The sequence below is a fragment of the Mesoplodon mirus genome (assembly GCF_964341445.2).
Source record: "Mesoplodon mirus genome assembly, chromosome: 6".
Classification (NCBI taxonomy): domain Eukaryota; kingdom Metazoa; phylum Chordata; class Mammalia; order Artiodactyla; family Ziphiidae; genus Mesoplodon; species Mesoplodon mirus.
This window is the reverse complement of record NC_138982.1, coordinates 91,361,412-91,383,130: the sequence shown is the minus strand read 5'-3', so window position 1 is coordinate 91,383,130 and position 21,719 is coordinate 91,361,412. Positions and strand designations below refer to the sequence as shown.

The 21,719-nt window shown below is 37.1% G+C and overlaps 1 protein-coding gene across 1 annotated transcript in view; it reads right to left on the bottom strand.

The window, feature by feature from the left end:
- Positions 1 to 21,719, bottom strand: part of MORC1 (MORC family CW-type zinc finger 1) — a gene marked incomplete at its 3' end in the record, with an annotated part of 191,442 nt that overhangs the window by 95,141 nt on the left and 74,582 nt on the right. Inside the window, exons 13-14 of the mRNA XM_082626190.1 lie at positions 20,114 to 20,257; positions 17,747 to 17,901 (exon numbers count right to left, since the gene is read on the bottom strand). Coding sequence (XP_082482316.1) covers positions 17,747 to 17,901; positions 20,114 to 20,257 — 299 coding nt within the window. The remainder of the gene's footprint in view (positions 1 to 17,746; positions 17,902 to 20,113; positions 20,258 to 21,719) is intronic.

Genomic DNA, 21,719 nt, shown 5'->3' with positions numbered 1-21,719 from the left:
GATTTCCACATGAACTACTCAGTTCTTATTATGTCAAGGCAGGAAGTGCTGTAGATTAAAGTCAGGTGACTTTGAGTGCTATCTATCACAGATTTATTGTGTAATTGTGGGAAAGCCAGTAAATTTTCTTATCCATAAAGTGTTTACAATAACTTGCCTTACATGGTTATCACTAAGAATAAATATGAAGGTGCATTAAAAACAGTAGTGCTGTGCAGAAATTTAAGTTACTGCTGTTCTGTATTTGTTCTCTCTCTAAACGTTACTTCCCCAAAAAGACCTCACTTTTGCAAACAAGGAACTGTGCTTTATCACTATGCATGTCCTCAACTCAGAGCTCAGCAACCTGCACCTAATAAGCCCTCAAAAAATCTTGCTGCCATTCTTGATAAAATAGCTTATTAATGTTTTGTTTGGGATAAAATGGAAGTGAAATAGCATCTCTCCCTGAAAACATTAACTAATCACAGTTAACACAACCCAGCAAACTTATAAAACGAACATCAACTGTGAATCCCAAAATAAATATTTTAAAAGCGATAAAACTACTAGCATGTTAGAAACACAGGCACATGCCTCTCAAGGGTGGGGTGATACCTGCTCTGTGGTCACACCACTCTTACAATGCTTACACGTTACATTTCAGTTCACTTTATGTCTATTTTCCCTCTAGAAAGTGAAATCCTTGAAGACAATGGCTATGTTTAGGAGCTTGCTTTCAGTGGCTGACACTCAGAGCTTAATGTTTACTTATAAGATGAAATAATACTAAAGAATTACTGGCTATCAAAGATATAAATGAGAACACTCAGTAGCCCAACATCTAATGACCAGGACTGACAGAAGGTATTATACTATTCAAAGTAGATATCAGGACAAAGGAAATAACCAGAGATATTCAATCTGGGAATCAGAAATTGCTTTTCCTAACTGCCAATGGAACTTTTTTTTTTCCTTCAGACAGCAGCTACTCCAATATGCATAATTTATAATATGTTGTTAAAACAAATTTCCATGGAGTGGACCCTGAAGACTAGGTAGATGCTTCAGCAAGTGGATAAGTAAGTTGGCCAGAGAAACGGCAGTAGGAGGAAACATACCACACCAGTTTCTGTTTTCTTTCATGTGTTACTCAGTCTGTAGAGATTTATACAACTATCCTGAGAAAAAATTCCTCCCATACAAGGGAACCCCAAAAGTTTATCAGTGGATTTTTCAGCAGAAACCTTATAGATCAGGTGAGAGTGGAATAATATAATCAACGTGCTGAAAGAAAAAAATAACCTGCCAACCATGAATACATTACCTGTATTGAAGCTATCCTTCAGAAATGAGGGAGAAATAAAGAATTTCCCAAACACACAAAAGCTGAGGGAGTTCGTTACTAGACCTGCCTTACAAGAAATGCTAAAGGGAGTTCTTCAAGCTGAAATGAAAGGAAGCTAATTAGTAACTTAAAAATGTGAAAATATAAAACTCACTGGTAAGGGTAAGTATATAGTCAAATTCAGAATACTCTAATTCTGTAATGATGGTATATAAATTACTTAACTCTAGTATAAAGGTTAAAAGACAAAGTATTAAAACCACAGCTATAATATTTATTAATGAATACACAATATTAAAATATGTAAATTGTGAAATAAAGAACATAAAATGCTTGTGGGGGGAGGGAGTAAAACAGTTGAGTTTTTATACGTGATAGAAGTTAAGTTGTTGTAAACTTAAAATAGACTGTTATAACTATAACATGTTTTATGTATGCCTCATAACCACAAAGCAAAAATCTCTAGCAGATGTACAAAAGATAAAGAGAAAGGATTCAAAGTATAATACTACAGTAAATTATCATATCGCAAAGGAAGAGACCAAGAGAGGAAGAAAGAAACAAAGGAACTACAGAACAGCCAGAAAACAATTAATAAGATGGCAGTAGTAAATCCTTATCTATCAATAATTACTTCATATATAAGTGGATTAAATTCTCCAATGAAAAGATGTAAAGTGACTGAATAGATAAAAACCAAGACCCAACTATATGATGTCTATAAAAGACTCATATCAGTTTTAAGGCCACACATAGGCTCAAATTGAAGTGATGGAAAAAAAGATACCGTGCAAATGGAAACCAAAAGAGAGCATGGGTAGCTATACTTATTATTAGACAAGACATACTTTAAGTCAAAAACTGTAGGAAGAGAAAAAGAAGGTTATTATTTAACGACAAAGAAGCTGATTCATCAAGAGGCTATTAACAGTTGTAAATACATACACCCAATATCAGAGCACCTAAATATATTAAGCAAATATTAACAGATCTAAAGGGAGAAATAGACCGCAATGTAATAATAGTAGGAGTCTGCATTACCCTTCTTTTAACAATGGATAGGTCATCCAGAGATAAAATTATAAGAAAAAATGGACTTGAACTATACATTAGATAAAATGGACCTAACAGACATACACACAATATATCATCCAATAGCAACAAAATAAACATTCTTCTCAAATGCATATGGAATATTCTCCAGGATAGATCATATGTTAGGTCACAAAATAAATCTTAACAAATTTACAAAGATTGAATCATATCAAGTATCTTTTCCGACCATAATGAAACTAGAAATCAACAAGAGGAAGAAAGTTGGAAAATTCACAAATAGGTGGAAATTAAATAATGGACTACTGAACAACAAAAGAGTCAAAGAGAAAATCAAAAGGGCAAAGGAAACAATCCATTTACCATCACATCAAAAAGAATAAAATACTGGGCCTCCCTGGTGGCGCAGTGGTTGAGAGTCCACCTGCCGATGCAGGGGATACGGGTTCGTGCCCCGGTCTGGGAGGATCCCATATGCCGCGGAGCGGCTGGGCCCGTGAGCCATGGCCGCTGGGCCTGCGCATCCGGAGCCTGTGCTCCGCAACGGGAGAGGCCACAACAGTGAGAGGCCCGCATACCGCAAAAAGAAAAAAAAAAAAAAAAAAAAAAAGAATAAAATACCTAAGAATAAGTCTACCTAAGGAGGCAAAAGACGTATACTCTGAAAACTATAAGACACTGATGAAAGAAACTGAAGATGACACAAACAAATGGAAAGATATACCATGTTCTTGGACTGGAAAAATCAATATTGTTAAAATGACCATACTACCCAAGGCAATCTACAGATTCAATACAGTCCCTATCATAATTTAAAAGTTTGTATAGAAATACAAAAGACGGGCTTCCCTGGTGGCGCAGTGGTTGAGAGTCTGCCTGCCGATGCAGGGGAGGCGGGTTCGTGCCCCGGTCCGGGAAGATCCCACATGCCGCAGAGCGGCTGGGCCCGTGAGCCATGGCCGCTGAGCCTGCACGTCTGGAGCCTGTGCTCCGCAACGGGAGAGGCCACAACAGTGAGAGGCCCGTGTACCGCAAAAAAAAAAAAAAGAAATACAAAAGACCCTAAAGAACCAAAACAATCTTGAGAAAGTAGAACAGAGCTGGAGAAATCAGGTTGCCTGATTTCAGATTATACTACAAAGCTACAGTCATCAAAACAGTATGGCAGTGGCACAAAAACAGAAATATAGATCAATGGAACAGAACAGAAAGCCCAGAAATAAACCCACGCATAGCGATAAACACCTACATTAAGAAACAAGAAAGATTCTCAAATAGCCTAATTTTATACTTCAAGGAGGTAGAAAAAGAACTAAGCCCAAGTTAGCAGAAGGAAGAAAAGAGCAAAGATCAGAACAGAAATAAATGAAATAGAGAACAGAAAACAATAGAAAAGATCAATGAAACTAAGAGCTGCTTTTTGAAAAGATAAACAAAATTGTAAAGCTGCTAATAAGACTAGCCAAGAAAAACAGTGAAGACTCAAATAAAGTCAGAAATGAAAGAGGGGACATTACAGCTGATACCACAGAACTATCAATACAAAGGATCTTAAGAGACTGCTATGAACAATTATATGCCAACAAATGATATAACCAAGAAGAAATGGGTAAATTCCTAGAAACATACAAACTACCAAGATTGAATCATGAAGAAATAGAAAATATGAACAGACCAAGAGTGAGTAAAAAGATCGACTCAGTAATCAAAAATCTCCCAGCATTTTTTGATCGGGTTTTTTTTTTTTTGATATTGAACTGCATGAGCTGCTTGTATATTTTGGAGATTAATCCCTTGTCAGTTGCTTCATTTGCAAATATTTTCTCCCATTCTGATGGTTGTCTTTTTGTTTTCTTTACAGTTTCTTTTTCTGTGCAAAAGCTTTTAATTTTAATTAGATCTCATTTGTTTATTTTTGTTTTTATTTCCATTACTCTAGTTGGTGAATGAAAAAAGATCTTGCTGCTATTTCAAGGAGTGTTCTGCCAAAGTTTTCCTCTAAGAGTTTTATAGTGCCCGGCCTTACATTTAGGTCTTTAATCCATTTTGAGTTTATTTTTGTGTATGGTGTTAAGGAGTGTTCTAATTTCATTCTTTTACATGTAGCTGTCCAGTTTTCCCAGCACCACTTATTAAAGAGACTGTCTTTTTCCCCATTATATATTCTTGCCACCTTTGTCATAGATTAGGTGACCATAGGTGCATGGGTTTATCTCTGGGCTTTCTATGCTGTTCCATTGATCTATATTTCTGTTTTTGTGCCAGTACCATACTGTTTTGATGACTGTAGCTTTGTAGTATAGTCTGAAGTCAGGGAGTGATTCCTCAGCTCCATTTTTCTTTCTCAAGATTGCTTTGGTTATTTGGGGTCTTTTGTGTTTCCATACAAAAAATGGGCATAAGATCTAAATAGACATTTCTCCAAAGAAGACATACAGATGGCCAAATAGTACATGAAAAGATGCTCAACATCACTAATTATTAGAGAAATGCAAATCAAAACTACAATGAGGTATCACCTCACACCGGTCAGAATGGCCATCACCAAAAAATCTACAAACAGTAAATGCTGGAGAGGGGGTGGAGAAAAGGGAACCCTCCTATACTGTTGATGGGAATGTAAATTGGGGTAGCCACTATGGAGAACAGTATGGAGGTGCCCTAAAAAACTAAAAATAGAACCACCATATGACCTAGCAATTCCACTCCTGTGCATATACCCAGAGAAACCCATAATTTGAAAAGATACATGCACCCCAATGTTCATTGCAGCACTATTTACAATAGCCAGGACATCTAAGCAATCTAAATGTCCATCAACAGAGGAATGGATAAAGAGGATGTGGTACATATATAAAATGGAATATTACTCAGACATAAAAAAGAACAAAATAATGCCATTTACAGTAACATGGATGGACCTAGAGATTGTCATATTGAGTGAAGTAAGTCAGACGCAGAAAGACAAACATCATATGATATCACTTATATGTGGAATCTAATAAAAAGGGTTCAAATGAACTTATTTACAAAATGGAAGTAGAGTCACAGATGTAGAAAACCAACTTATATTTACCAGGGGATAAGGGGCAGGAGGGATAAATTGGGAGACTGGGATTGACATATACACACTACCATATATAAAATAGGTAACTAATAAGAACCTGCTGTATAGCACAGGGAACTCTACTCAATACTCTGTAATGGCCTATATGGGAAAAGAATCAAAAAAAAAAAAGAGTGGATATAACTGATTCACTTTGCTGTACACCTAAAACTAACACAACATTGTAAATCAACTCTATGTCAATAAAATTTTTTTAAAAAAATCTCGCAACAAATAAGAAGCCCAGGGCCAGATGGCTTCAGTGGTGAATTTTATCAAACATTAAAGAAATGAATACGTATCCTTCTCTATCTCTTCCAAGAAACTGAAGAGGAGGACACCCTTCCAAACTCATTTTATGAGGCCTGTATTACCCTGATTCCAAAACCAGATAAGGACATTATAAGGAAAGAAAAGTATAGGCTAATATCACCGGTGAACATAGATGCAAAAATCCTCAACAAAACAAAGCAAACCAAATTCGACAGAACAATAAAAGGATCATGCGGTATTTATCCCTGGATGCAAAAACAGTTCAACATACATAAATCAATAAATATGACACGCTACATTAATGGAATGAAGACTAAAAATCATATGATCATCTCAATAGGTACAGAAAGAGCATTTGACAAAATTCAACACCACTTTATGATAAAAACTCTCAACAAATGAATTACAGAAACTATGTACCTCAACATAATAAAGGCCATAGACGACAAGCCCACAGCCAACATCATACTCAACAGTGAAAAGTTAAAGTTTTTCTTCAAGATCAGGAATAAGACAAGGATGTCCAATTTTGCCACTTCTATTCAACATAGTACTGGAAGTCCTAACCAGAGCAATTAGTCATGAAAAAAGAAACAAAAGGCAACCAAATCAGAAAGGAAGAAGTTAAAATTTTCTCTGTTTGCAGATGACATGATAGTATATATGCAAAACCTAGAGACTCCACCAAAAAACTAAACAAGGAATTCAGTAAAGTTGCAAGATACAAAATCAATGTACAAAAATCAGTTGCGTCTCTGTCACTAACAATGAACTATCTGACAGAGAAATTAAGAAAGCAATTTCATTTACAATAGTATCAAAAACAATAAAATACTTAGGATTAAATTTAACCACGGAGATGAAAGACCTATACACTGAAATCTACTGACTGACGAAAAACACTGAAGACATAAATAAATGGAAAGATATCCTGTGTTCTTTGATTGAGAGAATATTTGATTGAAAGAATATGTCTATACTACTCAAAGCAATCTATAGATTCAATGCAATCCCTATGAAAATTACTATGACATTTTTCATAGAAGTACAAAAAACAATACTGAAACTTGTGTGGAGCCACAAAAGACCTTGAATAGTCAAAGCTATCTTGAGAAAGAAGAACAAAGTTGGAGGCACCACACTTTCTAATTTCAAATTATAACAAAGCTATAGTAATCAGAACAGTATGGGACTGGCATAAAAACAGACACATTGACCAGTGGAATAGAACAGAAAGGCTAGAAATAAACCTACACATATATAGCCAACTAATCTTTGACAAGGGTGCCAAGAACACACATAAAGAACATTCTTTTCAATAAATGGTGGGAAAACTGGATATACTCACAAAAGAATGAAACTATTTTATGCCACTCATAAATATTAACCCAAAATGAATTAAAGGCTTAATTGTAAGACGGGAAACCATAAAGTTCCTAGAAGAAAACATACAAAAAGCTCCTTGACATTGGTCTGGGTGATGATTTTTTTTTTGACATGACACAAGCAAAAAAAAAAAAAAAAATGGTGGGACTATATCAAACTGCAAAGTCTCTATATAGCAAATGAAACAATCAGAAAAATGAAAAGGTAACATACAGAAGGGGAGAAAATATCTGCAAGTAATTTATATGATAAGGGGTTAATATCTAAAATGTACAGAGAACTCACACAACTGAATAACAACAATAAAACTCCTACTGAAAAATGGGCAAAAGACCTGAATAGACAGTTTTCCAAAAAAGACATACAAATGGCCAACAGGTACATGAAAAGGTGCTCAACATCACGAATAATCAGGGAAGTGCAAATCAAAACCACAATAAGATATCACTTCATACCTGTTAGGATGGCTATTATCAAAAAGAGAAGATAAAACAAATGCTGGGAATGTGGAGAAAAGGGAAGCCTTGTGCACTGTTGGTGGGAATGTAAATTGGTATGAGAATTATGGAAAACAGTACGGAGTTTCCTCAAAAATTAAAAATATAACTATTATATGATCCAGAAACCCACTTCTGGGTATATATCTGAAGAAAATGGAATCGGTATCTTGAGAAGATATTTGCACTCCCATGTTCACTGCAACATTAGTCACTACAGGCAAGATATGGAAATATGGAAACCACCTAAGTGTCCAACGATGGATGAATGGTTGAAGAAAATTGTGTGTGTGTGTGTGCACATGCGAGAGAGAGAGAGAGAATAAAATATTATTTAGCCATAAAAAATTTGAAGATCCTGCCATTTGCTATAAGAATGAATGTGGAGGTCATTACTGCTAAGTGAAATAAGCCAGACAGAAAAATACATGATATGACTTATATGTGGAATCTAAAAATAATAATAATAAAGTTGAACTCATAAAAACAGAAGGTAGAATGGTGGTTGCTGGCAACTGTGGGCCAGAGGTAATGGGGAGACGTTGGTCAAAGGGTACAAGCTTTCAGTTATAAACTCAGTAAGTTCTGAGGATCTAATGTACAACATGGTGACTATAGTTAATAATACTGTATTGCATACTTGAAATTTGCTAAGAGAGTAGATCTTAAGCATTCTTATCCCCCACACATGCAACAAGGTAACTGTGTGACGTGACAGATGTTTTAATTAACTTGACTGTGGTAAATATTTCACAAATATTTCATGAATCATGTTGTTCACTTTATAAACATACACGATTTTTTTTGTCAATTATAGCCCAATAAACCTGGAAAAAAATTCTTGTCTATTCTAGTCTGGCAAGAAGTAGTAAAATTAATAATAAAATTTATTAAACCAGCTTGGCCTTAACATATGAAGTGGTATACAATTATGGATATTTTTAATATATGGTTTTAATAAACCATTTTTTGTTAATGTGTATTAATGAAGGTTTTTAAATTGCCCTTTCATCAAGAAGTCTATTAAGAGAAAAAAACTGAAATTTCAAAATATGAAAAAGTACTTGACTTTTAAAAATACATCTTAAATATTTCCAGCCAATGGAGAATGTTATGTAGGTAACCCAAAATTTATTAATTTCACAATTATATTATTTTAACAATCTCAAGGTATTCTGATTTTAAAATTCAGTTTACATTTATAAACAGGAAATATTTGTAATATTCAAAATTATAGAATACATACCTTGAGACTCTTATTTGAATAATCAACAAGCTTGTTAAATTAATGGAATAATCAGGGATTAATGCACACAGAATTAAAGTCCTGATTTCTAGAATAAGTATCTGAGAAAATCTGTGAAAATTTAATTTATTGCTATGTATGGAGTACTGTATTCAGAAGATTCCTAACATTTAAATTAATTTGATAAATTTTTCAGGAGCCTTTTAAAACCAGGAAAAAATAGTGGGAACTAGTGCAATAACTTACTAAAAAAATTGTCAAAAACCAGTAACTAAAAGAGCAGTTCACATAGATTTTGCCTCTTAAAAAGAGGAGAAATGTTAACAGCCTCCTAGATGTCAGTTGCGTATCTATTCATAGAATGTATAATGACATTCAGGGAATCAGTTAGCCAAGTGGAGAAGTAATAAAATTCAGTAATAAACTACCAAAGCAAAGCTTTGATGTTTTCAATCAAAATAAGGAAACCTAAAACAGCTTATGAAATCAAAGCACCAGGAAAATCTTAAGATGGAGAAGGTATTTAAATGAGGTCCCTGCCTTCAGGTAGTTCTGCACCTAAATAGATGATTATATTCTATTTTTAAAGATCTCAAATAGAAATTACACATCCATTCTCAGAGGACTGTTGATCACACATCCTCGTCTGTTGAATATTGTCCTATTTGTCATTGCCTGTGTCATTCTTAGCTAAGCTAGACATGAGACCCTTGTTAAGCTGATCCATGGTGTGATCATTTATCATTTATAGTCTTGATGGCATCTCTGGGTTAGGGATAGCAAACTGGTTTCAACTGATACGCCAACTCCCATCAGTTGGTAGTGAAGCCTGTACACTCTTGAGGCCAGTGGCCACTTATCAGGAAGAACTGCCATGATGGCTTAGAGAACGTGTGGTGCATTTGACATGAGAGAGGGCCTATATGATCACCTCCCAAAGAACTCTATTTAAATTGAGGTGAGGTGAAACAAGGCAAGATGTCTTCAGTGGTGCTGAAGGTGCTTCCAGCGCCATTCTTTCTCTTGGCTCATGGATGTGGCGGAGTGGGGTTGGGTCAGTCTCATGGTACAGTACAGTCAATGGCAGAAGTAGGTGGCAGCTGCAGTCTGAATACCTTTCCTTCTCCACTCTACTGTGAGCACGAGCACAGCAGACTCCGCAGACTCCAGGAATCTGCGGAGTTGGTCCAACTTCATAGTAAGGTCATTACTTCACCTGACAAGGTCACATCATTTTCTCTCGTTCCATATCAGCTGCTTCCCACAAGTATCTGCTTAAGCTTCAAAAATGATTTTAGAACCACCTCCTGCTCCCGACTTGAGAAAATACATGATGACAAAATAAATAAATAAATCATGAATTTAATCATGCTGCTTTTTTTTTTTTTTTTCCCGTACGCGGGCCTCTCACTGCTGTGGCCTCTCCCGTTGTGGAGCACAGGCTCCAGACGCGCAGGCTCAGCTGCCATGGCTCACGGGCTCAGCCGCTCCGCGGCATGTGGGATCCTCCCAGACCGGGGCACGAACCCGTGTCCCCTGCATCGGCAGGCAGACTCTCAACAACTGCGCCACCAGGGAAGCCCCTAATCATACTTTTGTGTGATTTTACATCTTACTACCCACAACTACATCCATATGTATTTGAAAAACTGTAGCATGTACATGTACAAGACATAATGCCATCTTAGACAATCACTGGTAGCCAGGGATTCAAGGACTCCAAGCGACCCTCTAAGGTCCCCTAGGGCTTCCTGTCTACCCGTTCAGAACCACATCGTTCTGCACACTGGACACTAGAAGGAAGATGGATGGAGGCCTCAGGGTGACAAACTTTCAAAAACAAACCTCAGGAGAGTTAGGTTTCTACTGGTTCTTTCCTTATAAAGGAGCAATTTTACTTTCCCTTTTTAGGTTATACTTTTATTTCGTCATGTTCATAGCTTTCTTTAGATATACTCATTTTTTCTTATTCTTTCTAAAATGTGGAAATCAAAATTAGACATAATAATAGAAATATATTCATAAAACATTCTGTGTTATCATGGGCAATAGCCTAGTTAGTTACCTAAGTCTCCTCAATACCTGGATTAGCATAATTTTTCTTTCTACCAGGACTCTCTTTACCTTACTCAGACATACACAAAGCCCCCTAACTGACTTAATGGTCTCAAAAGTGTAAAGACTCTTTTCGCTGTTGTTAATACCACTTGTGTTTAATTCTGATTGCACTGTCTTAATATCAGAGTCATTAGATACAACTTACTCTTTCTTCTAAGGTACACATATGCAGACTAATGAAGAGAGTTTTGAGGACTTGCTTCTGGTATGGCAGGGAAAAATCAAACTGTAAGAATCAAAGTGTATTTAGTTCCAGACAAAAGAAGAAGGGCTGGCTTTTTCATATTTTATTTGCAATATAGGTGAGATCCTCTGAGATATTTTAGCAAGAAACTTCATTGTAGATGTAAAAAATGTCATTATCATGATAATAATACGAGTGCAGTCAGAAAGAAAAGGAAGCGTAAGTGCTGTCAATGGTGATAATTTCAATTACCAGGTGAAAGCAGTGTAAATGGATAAAATCTAAGAATGTGATCATTTTTAAAAAACAGAAATCAATCCACTGAACTCCTGAACCATCCTGCTATTTGCTGGGAGCTGGCACAAAGTAACAATTTTAAACAGAGTACATATTTATGCCATATAAATCAGTTAGGCAAATGTCTATAATGTTTTTTAATATTTTAATTTTATCTCTAATTCCTCTCAAATCAAGCTTTCAGCCAATGTAATTTGTTTAGTCGTATAGAGTTCTATTGTTTCTGCTGTCAAATAGTAAATTACCAACTAACATGGGTAACCAAATAGTAGATGAAAAAAGTTTTTCTTTACAGAAGTATTAGAGTTAATAATCAAAGAAAATATGAAAGAATTAGAATATAAGATTTTGGAACTCTTAAGGGATCTGAGCTTTGATCATTAACTGTTAATATCATTAAAAGAGAGACAATCAAATGACTTATGGCTCCTGATAGAACACACTACCACCTCTGAAGCATCTTGATGAAACAACAACAAAAAAAATGCATCTGAATTTGGTCAAGCTGCTAGATTCTACCAATTTACAGAGAAATAAACAGAATGGAAGAATTTGTTAAACTACACCCAGTAATTCAGTCAGCAAAATTTAAACCATGAAAACTATAAGACAACCAACTCAGTTTTTCCTACAAATAAATTCCCCCTGTCAAAAAAAAAAAAGAGAGAGTGAGCAGTAAAGAGAAATATGAGGATGGGGTAGAGGCGCTATGATTTATAACAGAAAATAATTCGAAAGATAAAAGATAGGCTGGATATTTTTACGATATTAAGAAAGTATTGATAATTTTTTAGGTGTGATACTTGTATTGTGGTTATGTTTTTAAACAGAGTTCTTTCTTTTAGGAATACATGCTAAAATATATATGGGGCTTCCCTGGTGGCACAGTGGTTAAGAATCCGCCTGCCAATGCAAGGGACACGAGTTCAAGCCCTGGTCCGGGAAGATCCCACATGCCACGGAGCAACTAAGCCCGTGCGCCACAACTACTGAGCCTGCGCTCTAGAGCTCGTGAGCCACAACTACTGAGCCTGCGCTCTAGAGCTCGTGAGCCACAACTACTGAGCCTGTGAGCCACAACTACTGAGCCCGTGTGCCACAAGTAGAGCTTGTGGTGCCACACACCTAGAGCCTGTACTCCGCAACAAGAGAAGCCACCGCAATGAGAAGCCCACATACCGCAACGAAGAGTAGCCCCCGCTCGCTGCAAGAAGAGAAGAACCGCGCATAGCAACGAAGACCCAATGCAGCCAAAAATAAATAAATAAATTTATTTAAAAAGTTCTTCCATGTTTAAATATATATATATATATATATATACACAGATGTAATTATAAAGTGTATGGAATGTCCTTCATAACCCAGTTGTGGGGGAGTAGGTGGGAGCATGGATAAAACCAGTTTGCCCAGAAGTTGATAACTGCTGAGGTTGGATGAAGGGTTTACGGATTTCATTTTCCTTAAATCTGTCTAATTTTGCAATTTCCCATATATATTAGTTTACCATAACAAAACACCATAACAAAACACCATAACAAAACACCACAGACTGGGTGGCTTAAACAACAGAGATTTATTTCCTCACAGCTCTGGAGGCTGAAAGCCCAAGATCAACGTGTTGGCAGGTTGGTTTCCTGTGAGGCTTCTCTCCACCTTCTCACTGTGTCCTCACATATTCTTTTCTCTGTGCACACCCATCCCTGGTGTCTCTTCGTGTGTCCACATTTCCTCTTCATATAAGGACACCAATGACATTGGATTAGGGCCCAGCCTAACTGCCTCGTTTAAAATTATCACCTCTTTAAAGGTCCTATCTCCAAACACAATCACATTCTGGGGGTTTCTGGGAGTTAGGACTAAAACATACAAATTCAGGGGAGGCACAATTCAGCCCATACCACCATAATAAAAATGTTTTTAAATAAAAGATAAAATACAATATTTTAAAAATACAATAGAATAAACACATAAAATCCGTAACTTCAAAAACTGAATTTAAAAAAATGACTTGCTTCTCAACCTACACCTTCAAATAAACTTGTCTCATAGCCTCATCTTTCAATACTTACACAGGCTTCCTCACTCAACGTGTATCCCTAGCAGAACGTTGTGTTTCACTTTTCTTGAAGTGCCTTCCTGAGATCTGAGAGACTTAAGTATATAATAAGAGAAACAAAATTTTATTGTGAGCAGCTAGCTACATCTGGCTACTGGACTGTTATGGGCTGAACATCTGTGTCCCTCCTAAATTCCTATGTTGATGCCTAATTCCCAAGGCGATGGTATTTGGAGGTGAGGCCTTTGGGAAGTAACAAGGTCATTAGGGGGAGCCATCATGAATGGGATTGGTGCCCTTATAAGAAGAGGCCAGAAAGCTCACTCACTCTTTTTCCACCATGGGAGGATACAACAAGATGTCAGCAGCCTGCAAACTGGAAGAAGGGCTCTCACCAGAACCCAACTGTGCTGGCACCCTGATCTTGGACTTCCAGCCTCCAAAGCTATGAGAAATAAATTTATGTTGCTCATAAACTGGTCAGTCTATGGTATCTTGCTATAGCAGCCCAAGCTAAGGCATAGAGAGTTATCTATTTTTAAAAGAATTATTCATCTAACAAATAGTATCCCTTACTTTCAAAATTACACAAGCTGAGAAATTAATATGGTTAATTGTCCTCACTCAGTGTCCCATTTCTACCTCATTGGAGGTCATCGGTGGAGGGCCAAGTGCTTGATTTCTGTATCCTGTGCAACAGGATTTAAATAAAATCAGAGAGAAAATACTGGCCAAACCTAACATATCAGGAAGAATAGCACATTAGGTAAAAGTCACCATTAGATTCCAAAAACGGTCCTGACAACATGAGAAAAATGAGCCTAATAAGGTGATAACATTTAATAGGAGTAAATGTAGGATTCTACACCAGGGTCCAAAAACAATTACTGGAAAAATATAAAAGAAGTATGGCTTAACAAGAACACCCATTAAGCATTTTATTAAGAACTTTAATTGGTAATAAAGATACTGAGGGTCAATAATGTGCTTACTCAGAATATATTAGGCTATAGCAACAGAATTACAACTTAAAGAGATGATGATCCCATTTTATTCAAGGTTTCATCTGAAACTTTTGTTTCCAGGTAATAGACTTCACAAAAAATAATGTGAAAATGGTGAATATATTTAATGCCTTGTCAAATAAAGAATAACAACAGAACTTGGAAATGTTAGGATAATATAAGACTGAAGAGAGACAGAAAACTTCAAATAGAGGGCTGTCATTTGAAAAGGCTTTAGACCTATCCTTCCTGACCCCAAGGGGGGAGAATGAAGTTACCCTTGCTAACTCCTCCTCACCCTTCAGGAAGTATCTCTTCCTCAGGGAGGCCTTCTCTGGCCTCTAAACTCTGAGCTCCTGATCACTGGCTCCCACTTCTTCTCTGTTGGGCACCAATCCCATTTCTAACTGCGAACTTCCGTTAGCCCTGCTAGACTGTAAATTCCCAGAAAGGGTGGACCACATCTGATGTGTTGGTCCTATAACACTCCATGCCTGGCACAGACGAATGAGTAAAAGAACATATGAGAAACAGATTTGACATTAACATGAAAATGTACTTTCTAACAGAACTGTGCATAGATTCATGGGCTGCCTCAAGAAGTAGTGATTTTTCTTTCATGGAAAACCCTTGTACAGGCTTAAAATGGCTTCCACTTGCCTAGGGCAGGGGTGCATGAGGTAGAGGGGAATTAAAGCATGGGGTGGGAGGTAGTGACTCAATTAAATGATTTTTAACCTTCTTACCAACCTGAGGCCCTATGATTTGAGTGCTGCTAGGAAAGACTGTGCTTATTACATCATAGATTTCATTGTAGCACGTCAGCTATATTCTGATCCATTTTGGAAAATTTGAGTAATACACTTCTACGTAATTGCTGCTGCTCCAACTCAAATTTCATTTGATATTTCCCTCTATCTTCTTCTTCTCCTTCTCTCCCTATTCCAAAAAGCTGATGATTAATATTTCCATTTTACTGGAAAGGATGCATAAAGGATGCATAAAGTTTCAGAAAACACAGTAGCAGACAGTGAGGTGAGGACAGTCTCAGAGTCAAGAAAAACGCTTCTGAGATTCTTAGCATGAACTGTGCCAAAAGTAAATGCAGATTTGACAAATGACACAAAAGTCATTACCTCTCCATTCCCCTTTCTGCTGATTCTATTTTTACAAGGGCCCAGTTTTCCATAGAAACTGATCAGACTTGCAGCAAATACAAAGACTGCATCTTTTATTTATAAGGCAAAAAATCTACCCAAATACTTTTCATTAAAATTGCGTGTCCTGTAATACTAGCTTTCAGAGTATTAGTTAAACATTACATAACTTTGCTCACTCCTGTGGGAATTAATAAGCAAAGACCTTGAAGGTCGATCTCCTCAGCACAGTTCCTGAGACTACCAATTCTGACCCTGATCACTTGATTCAGTTTGATAATGATGTCTGGGGATGAAATTGTGAGATACGTGAGCAAATGCACATGCTCACTGTCCTTTCTCCACTCTCTGCTTTCCTTCTAGAGGAACATCTTTTGTGAGAGTATCCTCTAGCCCTAAATCAATTCATAGACAATTATGGAATTAGGAAATCAACATGTTATTAACCATCAATAATTATAATACAAATATAACTTACTAATCTTGAATCTTATTACATCTACTAAGAAGGTTTTGAAAAAGTTAGGTAGATAAGATAGAAATAGGAAGTTACATACAGGGGGGAAGGCTGGCAAGTCACACCCTGGAGTTGAGAGTACAAAGTTTGGAGTCTACCCACACTCCACACAAAGGAGCTTCCAGAGAAAATATGAGGATGGGGGAAGTGACATAATTTTCAAATGCTCAGCGTTTTCTTTTTGAACCATATCATGCTAGCATTTAAAGACCAGCAAGTAGATCATTGATTTATACCACCTCACCCTGTATATTCCTATGTCTTCTACAGTTTTAAGCACAGCTAGCCAAATAATGTAGTCATTCCTACATTTAGTATAACTTCAAACATGTCTCTGAGAGAAAAAAAAACACATGTGAAAAAGTATACCTATGCTAAGCAAAAGATGTACTCTTCAGAGTAGTGCTCCTTAAACTTCAGTGTGCATACACATCTCCTGGAGATTTTGCTAACGTGCAGATTTTAATCCAGTAGTTCTTGGGTGGGACCTGAGATTCTGCATTTATAACAAGCTGTCAGGTAATGCTGATGCTGCCAGTCCACAGACCACACTCTGAGGAGGTTTAACACTGTGACAGGAAAATCCAGTCTGGGCAGGAAATCTGTGCCCTCAACGTCATTCCCCCTTTACATTTTTTCCCCTGAGTTCCTGCACTCTTTCCTGTTTCACTGGTATGAGAAAATTTCAGAACCAAGCAGAGTGGGTACAAAAGAAAAGAAAATATTCTAAGATTACAACTTCAAGTGGGACAATAATAAGATTTTAAGTTGTCTCAAGGTTAGAGACATAATTTTTGATATGCAGGAATTATACATACTTCATGCAATTCACTGAACAAATACACAGTAGCCTATTTCTTTCCACAAATTAAGCCCTATGTCTGCATAATTTAAAGGAAGTTTATTTAATTAATGCACAGCACACCACTGTTCAGGTGTCTCTGGAGAGTGAGGTGATCTGAAAAAGTCAAATTTTCCAGATAACTAAAGTTTATCTTTTTACGTTTCCAAGCATATGTGTTTTAGTGATTTTTTTCATCTAAATCTTTCTGGAGTTAACATATTCAAGACTTACTAGATATACAAAACATGGTTTAATATATCTACAATTATCCAGGGTCAACAATGATTATTCTACAGCATGATATAACAATACTGCAGGTGCTACTCACGTCCATGTGGGACTCTGCACTCCTACACAGTAGAGTCCTGGAGTGTCCTTTGGGGGTTTCTCAGCTTATTTCCAGCAAACTTCTGCCCCCTCTCTACAGGATCAGCTGCCACTTCATAGTGCTCTCTGATTGCCCTCCTCTTAGAATTTTTAATCTGCTGCTTTATTTCTCATGCAATATTCTGGGGAAGATTTTAAGACTAATTTCCCTTATGTTTGTTTTTTTAATGCAGGCACTCTCTTTCAGGGTTTGGGGTTACTGGTTACCCGAATCAGTACAATCATTCCAGCTTAAAGACATCACCAAGTTAATCTCCCATTAAGTATCTCTTACTATGACTACTGAATACTCACTGATTCCAGTGTCCTTACAGTACTTGACCAAGTATCGTCCCATAACTTTTAGAAGATGTTTATACTCTTGGACATTGAGAAATTCCTGCTTATTATGGGATGGTTCCATGATCTCCAAGGGTATATCAACAATTCCAACCACACCTGCACCAAGTCTGGAAGAATAAATACATATAGGAATTATACGAAATTGAGCTAAGGAAACAGAAAAAGCTAATATACCCTCATCTTTCAAAATCAATTTTTTAAAAAACAAATTCAGTCATTTGGTCCAGACCATGTCAAAGTTAACAAGTTATCTTATAACTGTACTTTTTAATGTAAGTCTACGGTTATCCTGGTTGTGCTTGGTCCCATAATACAAAATCTCTTAAATACATCATTACTGACTTAATATGACTCCTTTTCCAAACCTATAACCTGACATGGGGAGTCAAGGTGGGTGGGAAGAGGAGGCCGTTTAGCAATAAACATCCCTAACAATCCCTTACAGCAATAAACTGACATGGTCCTCTTAACAATATGAGCCAGTCACTTTTTTCACCCTCATTTCACCTGTCGGGTTGGATTTCTCCTCATCATTGCAGAGGTCCACAGGTGCTCAGTGGGAATACATGGGCTGTATTATCTGAGAAGTAACAGTCTGATGGATAAACTCAATTTTTTTTTTCACATTTTTAGCAGCTCACGATGTGTGTAGCTGGGATATTCTGCTTAGTGCTATAACTTGTTTAGGGAAAGGGCATCCAGAAGTCTAGCTCTTCAGGGGCTCCCCAGTGCCCGCAGCCTGGCACACAAGTCACACCTTCCCAATTTGGGGCCGCTGCCTATCATGTTTTTCATTACTTTCCCCTTCCGCCCTGCCCTCCCTTCAGCCAGTCATTCTGTAAGTCTGAATTTGGGCATCATTTCTTCCAGGAAACCTAACTTAAATTCCCCCAGTTTCATTTACTGCCCCTCCTAAGAGGCTTTGTGCACCTGACACTTGCCTCTAACATATATTTGTTCATTCATCAATTCATTCACGCTCAGCACCTGGCCCTATTCGAGGAACTAGGAATACATTATGAATAAGAAAGACAAGGTCCCTGTTTATGAAGTTTCTCTTCTATTAAAGGATGACAGACATTAAGGGTGATAAGGGCATTTCAGATGGCAATAAGTGGTATAAGGAAAATACAGCAGGTGCTGTAATCTGTGAAGAGAGAAAAGGTAGAGAGGGGTGATGGCAGGGGCTGATTTTAATTAGACAGTCTAAGAAGACCTTCCTGTGGAGCAGACTTCAGAGCTGGTGCCTGAGTGACATGCTAGGACCAGAAGTAAGAAGATCTGAGGACAGAAGGTTCAAGGCAGAGGGAATAGCAAATGTCAAGGCCCTAAGGCAGGAACAAGCTTAGGATGTCAAAGGAACAGGGAGCCTGCTGGTGTGAGGGGAATGCAGGCAGAGGCTGGGGATGGGTGGGGTGTGTCCCAGAGCCAGGCAGCAGCCAGATCACTGGCGGACTATGAAAACAAGTTCTATTCTACATGCACTGGGATTTTAAGCAAGAGACTAAACTAAATTATGTTTTAAAAGGTCATTCTTGCTCTTCCCACACAATAATAAATACGTATTTATACATTTGTCCATCTCACTGGACTGTAAGTTCCTTAGCAAAAGGTAGTAGGTTTTCAGCATTTTGTCTGCAGAGCTTAGTACAGTACCTGGCACAAGATACTGCAATACAAGTGCTTGTTGAATGAACACATGAGTGAATCACTAATTCCTTGAGAGTGAGGGAACAAGATAAAAAACTGTCCCCCTGAGCCATCCTATTGCTAGCGGTTATCCTGTCTGACTCTGTGCTTTTCTATGGTCTCTCTTCGGAACTCTACATAATTCATGAGAGCAGCTTGTGGAGTTTCAGACCCGCCACTGGGAAAGCACCAGAATGTATTACTCTGGGATCGAAGCAGGCTGAAGAGTGTTAAGAATATACGCTCATGCAGGTAACTGGCAGGAACTCATACATGCAGGGGCTGCACAAAATGTTAACAGGTCTGTGGTATAAGACTATGGATTTTTCTTTTCTAAAATTTCTTTACTCTGCTTAATTATTTTTTAATTGGTGAAATATCAGAAACTTAACCTTAGTAGATGGCACAAGAAATGGTAAAATTTCCAAAAGTGTGCTTTTTCCTTAGAGCAGGCACACAGCTCCACTGACATTATAAATTAGGCAGATGAATGCCTGCACACTGATGGGAAGGGTGGATGGGGGATATGACACCTGCTCCCATTATGATTAATCACTTAACTCCACAGACAAAATCTTACTGCAACTTCCCTCATCCTGCCTGTGCCTCTGAAAACAAAAACATACTTACAAGGACTTCAGTTTCAACTGTGGGCCCACTTTCTCATGCATTTTGATCAAGCGGTTATTACTGTAAATGAACATCCCAGCTTGGCTTCGGTTTTCTACGTTCACACCAAAGAACAGGGTGAGTGTCCTTGCTTTTTTAAATTCTCTAGCATTACATTTAGAAAGTTAAAAAAATATATTAATAAAAATATACAGTTTACAAACAGTTAATAAACAAACTCAGATGATAAATATCAAAGGAACTATATACATAAAATATACAGGTATTTTGCAAGACTTAGTAAGCACACTCGGTATCTCAGTATGGCCAAGCATTTTGCATAAACATGATAGGCAATAACAATACCAGTCAAACACAAGCACTCTTTGATTCAAAAATGAGTTTGCCAATTTAAATTTACAAGAACTAGAAAGTTTACAGTTTACAAGAACTAGAAAGTGCAAGTTGTGAAATGTTAACTGGTCTAATATGTACATCACAGCATTTTTTGAAAAATGATGATTTGACCATTTTAAAATTTAGGTATTTCTAACTTTCAGCATGTTCTCAAACCTCCAAATATTCTACACAGATTGGAATGTGCCAAAAGATATTCTTTAGTTTTCTCTCTTTTTCCAAATTCAAAGGTAAACCAAAGTTAATTAAGCAAGTTTACAAGGGCAACAGACATTAGCTCCTGTTTTTCTGACTCTGTCTGCTATACTATGTTTTATGTGGCTTTTGTATTAAAAGTGTAAAAATAGAAAATGAGACATAGCAGACACGACAGAAACAGTCATAATAACAGGAGGCTGCTTGGAGCTATGAAAAACACCTGGATGTAAGAACCAGAAAGATGGATGTGACTTCAAATACAAGCTTGTCTTTGTAACAACCATGTGACTATGGATGAGTCGCTTCAACTTTCTGTCTCGTCTGAAAAATGGGAATAATACCTGCCTAGCCACTTGGGATTCCGTGAGGAGTAAAACGGATAATGTTCCATATAAACTAGGAAGACATTAGGTGCCTGGCAAATGTTATTCTCCTTTCCCAACCAAGAATGGTACCAAATATAATTCTTTCCCTCCACCCACCCTGTAGCTCCTCTCATTACACAAAAACAGCTTTTCTTTTCAAATTCATGACCATGGGCTATTACAACTGACATAATATACTTACTGGACTGATTAAATATATCTATCATTAAAGGACAATGACAAAGTTGTATATCAGTCCTTCTATGTGGATATGATATACAGAGTACATCAGACTTTCTGAGGGAGTTACTGACATGAATTAATATATTATGTATTTTTTAAATGCGTATACATATAGGGTTAAATATATATGAATCAAAGTTTTTCTCAAAAATGTCTACTCTATAATTAGGTTCCCGTTGTTTAACTAAATAGAATACTGACTTTGTAAGGGACCCCAAAACAGAGTATTGGAGGGTATGACATAATCACTCTGCGACAGTAAATGGCACACTGATTGTTTTCAAATTTTAAAAAAAGCATTTTGCTATAAAAATAAGTTCACACCAAATGGCATTATTGTAATAGGATTGGTCACCTTTCATACCTATCATTGTGATGACAAAAAAGTCATCAACCAGCTTTTT